The following is a 5121-nucleotide window of genomic DNA, read 5'->3' on the forward strand; positions in this document are numbered from 1 at the left end:
GCTGACCAGCCTGAGCTTCCCAACTCGCGACTATTCCTCATGTCAATGAACTTTCTCAGAGCCAAGGTAACATTTTCCTTCTTTCAAAAAATGCTACCTTTCTCTTTGTTCTTCCAACATATTGAAGACCACTGAGTTTTACTGTATGTCCCATTTGGGAAATATTTCTATGCAAATAAAACAAATTTAGAGATTCATGTCTACATTTTATTTAGACTTCTGTAGTTTAATCTAATTCTCTGTATTAAGACAATTCCTGCTTAGAATATCTACACTGGCTTCTTCTGTGTTATATAATGTCCAACTGAAGCCATAAACTAGACTCCTCAGGTGTCATGATCTCTGTCTTTAGTAAATCAGGAGAGGCATTGCTATGTCTGTGCAGTTGGGGCTGAGAAAGAGAAAAGAATTAGGGTGCAGAGGTGACTTCATGTCCCCCTCTACCGACACCATCAGAGTGTGGCTGCATCTGAGGAGCACTCTCAGCCCATGGAGGCATCAGGAGGAACAGCTGGGGCAGCCCAGCCTCTACATCTGCTTCCCTGGGGGTTTTTGTTCGGGTTTGAAACACTGTGGAAACGTAATTTTTAAACGGTTGACAATAATAAGTTGCAAAATCTTCAGGCTGCAGGCTGCTGATGGTGAGAGTGAAATCTGTCCCAGATCCACTGCCACTGAACCTTGATGGGACCCCACTTTCCAAACTGGATGCAGCATAGATCAGGAGCTTAGGAGCTTTTCCTGGTTTCTGCTGATACCAATTTAAATAATTGCTAATGCCCTGACTTGCCCTGCAAGTGATGGTGACTCTGTCTCCTACAGATGCAGACAGGGAAGATGGAGACTGGGTCATCTGGATGTCACATCTGGCACCTGAGATTGGAAACATAAAAACAAATGTCCACACAATTAATCATGTTGTTAGACAATTTCCCTGAATAGTAAAGCAGTACTCAGAACCCTGGGCTGTGTAAACTGCTAGTGTTCTCCTTCCTTACCTGGGAGCCAGAGCAGAAGGAGCCCCAGGAGATAAGCGGGGACCGTCGTGTCCATGCTGTGTCCTGAGTGGTTCTGACTTCTACATGAAGTGTGACCAGCCTATTAATAAGTCTTCAGGGCAGGAGGATGTGCTCTGGGAACATGCAAATGAGCAGGGGATGGGGCAGGCTGGGCAGAGCTGCAGGGCTGGCTCATGTCAGTAACTCAGCAGCGACTCAGTGTCCCCAGGTGTCCCAGGTAAGATCAGGGTAGCATAAATTTGTCTGCAGAGAATGTGTTTCTACTGGGGATTATTTTGTTATGAGAGACATTTTTTAGGTTTTTTTTTTTTGACAATTTGAAGTATTCCTCAAAAGTCGATGGAGTAACATATTTCATTGGTGTATGGGGAGTATTTAGGAGGATATTCTTTTTTGTAGGAAACACATAGTAAAATTTTAGATGATACAATTCTAAGGTCTTTAAAGACTCTCCTTTGATTCTGGTTAGGGAAGGGGGTATTTGTCATATACTTGCAACTTTTCTGTAAATTTATCATTGTTCCTTTCAAAAAAAATTAAAAATAAAATGTATTTTCGTGATGCTACATATATTTGTAAGTATTAGGTAATGATGTTATTCCATTGTTCTTACCAGTATAAGTTCAAGCAATTTACTACAAATACACAAAGATAACACTGAATTTTCTCAGTGCATGCAGCACTCACAGATTCACCATTATCAAGAGTGACAGGTCTCTTTAATACCCAGAGACTAAATGGGCTTCACCTTATTCTTGTTTTGTGCACCTTCATAGTCTACGTTCTTTTCTGCCATTGAGTATTATTTCCCAATGTTCATCTCTCTTAATGCGGGTGGTCACTGTACAGAGCATGTCCCTGCCATGCACTATCAATGACACTTTCCTCTTTTACATTTTATCAGTGACTGGAGACATCATCTTGACCCAGACACCAGCCTCCCTGTTAACATCTTTAAGAAAGAGACAGTCTTTCATCATGCAACTGCCAATGTACATGAAGAAATCAGTTGGACCCAGATGAGACTGGACAGGAATTTGCAGTCATTATATCTATTATATCTAATATCTCTAATGTGCCCAAAAATGTCCCAGCCAGGCTCAGTAGCAGAGGAAGTGGATCCAACAATGTCAGCATCAGTGGGCTGCGGCCTAGGGCTCTACAAAATTTTACTGATGCCTGACTAGGGGAGCCAAATCACAGTGCTGTAGCCTGTGCAGAAACCTTCCTGCTGCTTTGTAAGCAGCCTGAGTTTTAAGAGAACTTGGTTATATCGGGAGAAAGGAAGAAAGCTCCATTTGTCCTCTAATTGCTTGCTGAAAATAAACCGACAAAAGGAAGATTAATAAGATAAAAGGCAAACAAAATTAACTTAAAGTGCAGTGGGACATCATCGCAGGGAGATGACCTGATAAGTCAATGAAATCCAGGTGTTTCTATTTCTTTTCTAGGGAAGAGGGAATTGGGAAGTGTAGGCAACTGGGAGAGAACAGATGAGAATAGAAGTCCATCCTCAAGAGAACAGGTAAGCACCTGCCTGGTTAAAGTATCAACTTCCAGTCTCTTCTATTTTTGATTCCTGTTTTGTGTTAATCTTCCCTGATAAAAATTCTCAGGAAGAATTTTCTTGACAATTGATTTCCTTCTGAAGAATTTGGTTTTAGGCAGATAAGGGATATTTAGGAAAAGTCTTTTTGTGCATTTGCTGCTTCTAAATGACGTGGGTTTTACATATCATCATACAAATGCAGCATAGTTTGAGATGTTATTTTCTGGATTCCTTTACCTGCAACCCACCTGCCATGATGCTATTCCAGCGAGATGGAGCTACAGACTGAAAAAGCAGTTGACCCCTGAACAAGCGGAGGTTGGGCACTGACCACTGGTGCAGATGAAAACCTGTGTAGAACTTTTGCATCCCTAACTTAAGTACTAATAGATTACTTTTGACTGGAAGCCTTAGTGATAAAATAGTTGATTAACCCCTTTTTTAGTTATACATATTGTAAACTCTATTTTTCCAAAAAAGTATGCTAAAGAAAAAATGTTATTAAGAAAACCATAAAATACAGAAAATATATTTACTACTTGTAAAGTGCTTGCTCACAGGTGACACACACAGAAGAAAATATAAGTGAATCTGCAAATTTAAAACCCAAGTTATTCTAGGGTTGACTATACCATGATGAATGTAGCAGTCCCCATCTGTAATCTAGGGCTTTCCCCTTTATTGTACCTGTGCTCACTTCCAATGGCCGTATATATGTCTTAGGTTCTTTATGATCTTGGGCAGAGAGATCTGCCTGCATGCCTTGCTGGCCAGATGGCCTCAAATGTGCATCTCTTAGGAAAGTGCTATGGTTTCACTATGTCCTCTAGAATCCATCTGTTGTAAAGTTAAATTTCAGTGTAATGGTATTGCCAGGTGGGGCCTATTGGGATGCATTTAGCTCATGAGGGTGGAGCCCTCTAGAGGAATACATTAATGACACAATAAACAGAGCTTATGAGGCTGGAATCTTTTTTTCTCTTCTTTTCATCTGTCATGTTAAGACAAGGCTTTTCTTTCTTCGAAGGAGTCAATGCTACAGGCGTCATCTTGAAAGCAGAGAAAGCAGACCTTAACCTGCCCATGCCTTGATCTTAAATTTCCCATTCCCTAGAAGTGTGGAAAAATTCATTTCTGTTCTTTATGAATTACACAGTGACAAGGAACCTGTTATAGCAGCTTGAAATGGAACAAGAGGTAGAGCTCACAATCAGTGAGGACAGGATGAGGTATATACATACCCCAGCTTCCTCATCTCTCAGGTGGAACAGCCCAGAGGAATTTACTCCATGTTTCCACATGTGGGTGATCTTCATTTCTCCTGAGTCAGGTGGGTTGTTGATACGTCTTTTACCTTTCATCTTCTGTTCCCTTTCTCATTTTCCTCCTTTCCTCCCAGTGTAAATTTGCTGCCTAAACAGGAATCCTCATTGCTGGTGGACCCGAACTAATATAGTAAAACAAATCGTTTATCTTTTCTATGAGAGGTATTTCCCATCTTTATTCATATCACTTCTCTCTCTTTGACATGTAGGAATATTCAGGAAGCACTTAATTTTTTTAACCAATCTATTTTAGAGTGAATTTATGCAGTGATTTGTTGTTGTTGTTGTTCTGTTTGTTAAAACAAAAAAATAAGTTGTAATCTACCAACCAGCTGAAAGGTCTCCTCTTGTGGCAGAGAGAACTTCAAAGAAAAAAGGAAAACTAGGTTAGGCCATGACTGGCAGGTGGGTTTAGATGTGCCTGATTATACTCTCCTCCCTTTGGAGTTCAGACACAACTGACCAGCATTATCATTACAAAGGAGATCTTTAGACTGACAAAACAGATGCTTTGTAGCAATAAGATACCATACTCCAACATGACAGAGAATAGGCCCTGAAAAAAATCTAAATATTTGACCCTAGATATATTTCTTCATCATAGTCTGAAGTGGCCCTGCAAAGTTGCCTGTAGTGAGGGAAATTTTCATTCTTGAGAGACTCTCCTCCCCTTACTAAGTCTTTTCCAAAGAGTCTGACATTTTTTTTTAAACGTCTGATAGGCACCATTCACCATCTACTTTGTCTGCTACCCACAGGATTCTTCCACATGACAAGAACCATGGCTTCCACGCACCCTTATCTAAACTGAAGTATTTCTTTATGATGAATTCAACTCTTTAGGCAGACCTTAACTCTGTCAACCAGTGGTCAGTCAGGAATCCTTTGAATCCATGTATGACCTGGAAGCCCCTGCTTCAAGATATCCCACCTTTCCAGGACAAACTAATATATATCTTATATGTACTGATTTATGTCTTTCCTCATAATTTCTGTCTCTCCAAAGTGTTTAAACCCAACGTGTAATCCTATCACCTTGGGCACATATTTGCAGGACATCCTAAGGCTGTGTCACAGGCCATAAGCTTTATCTTTGGCAAAATAAACCTACAAATTAATTGAGACCTGTCTCAGATACTCTTTTGTTTATACTGGGTCACAAACTTAAAAATCCTCTAAAACTGTCTACACATCAATAAATCTACATTAGAGACAGTGGAGTGATCAT

General features: G+C 40.3%; 1 gene segment (V, D, J or C); it reads right to left on the reverse strand.

Annotated features, from left to right (window-relative positions):
- Positions 1-260: 260 nt before the first annotated feature.
- LOC105472010 (immunoglobulin kappa variable 1-39-like) lies at positions 261-1072 on the reverse strand. The segment is given in 2 exon segments: positions 261-873; positions 999-1072. Coding segments are annotated over 2 exon segments (519 nt in total).
- Between the last annotated feature and the right edge of the window lie 4049 nt (positions 1073-5121).

The sequence above is a fragment of the Macaca nemestrina genome, chromosome 13 (genome assembly GCF_043159975.1).
Source record: "Macaca nemestrina isolate mMacNem1 chromosome 13, mMacNem.hap1, whole genome shotgun sequence".
Lineage (NCBI taxonomy): Eukaryota > Metazoa > Chordata > Mammalia > Primates > Cercopithecidae > Macaca > Macaca nemestrina.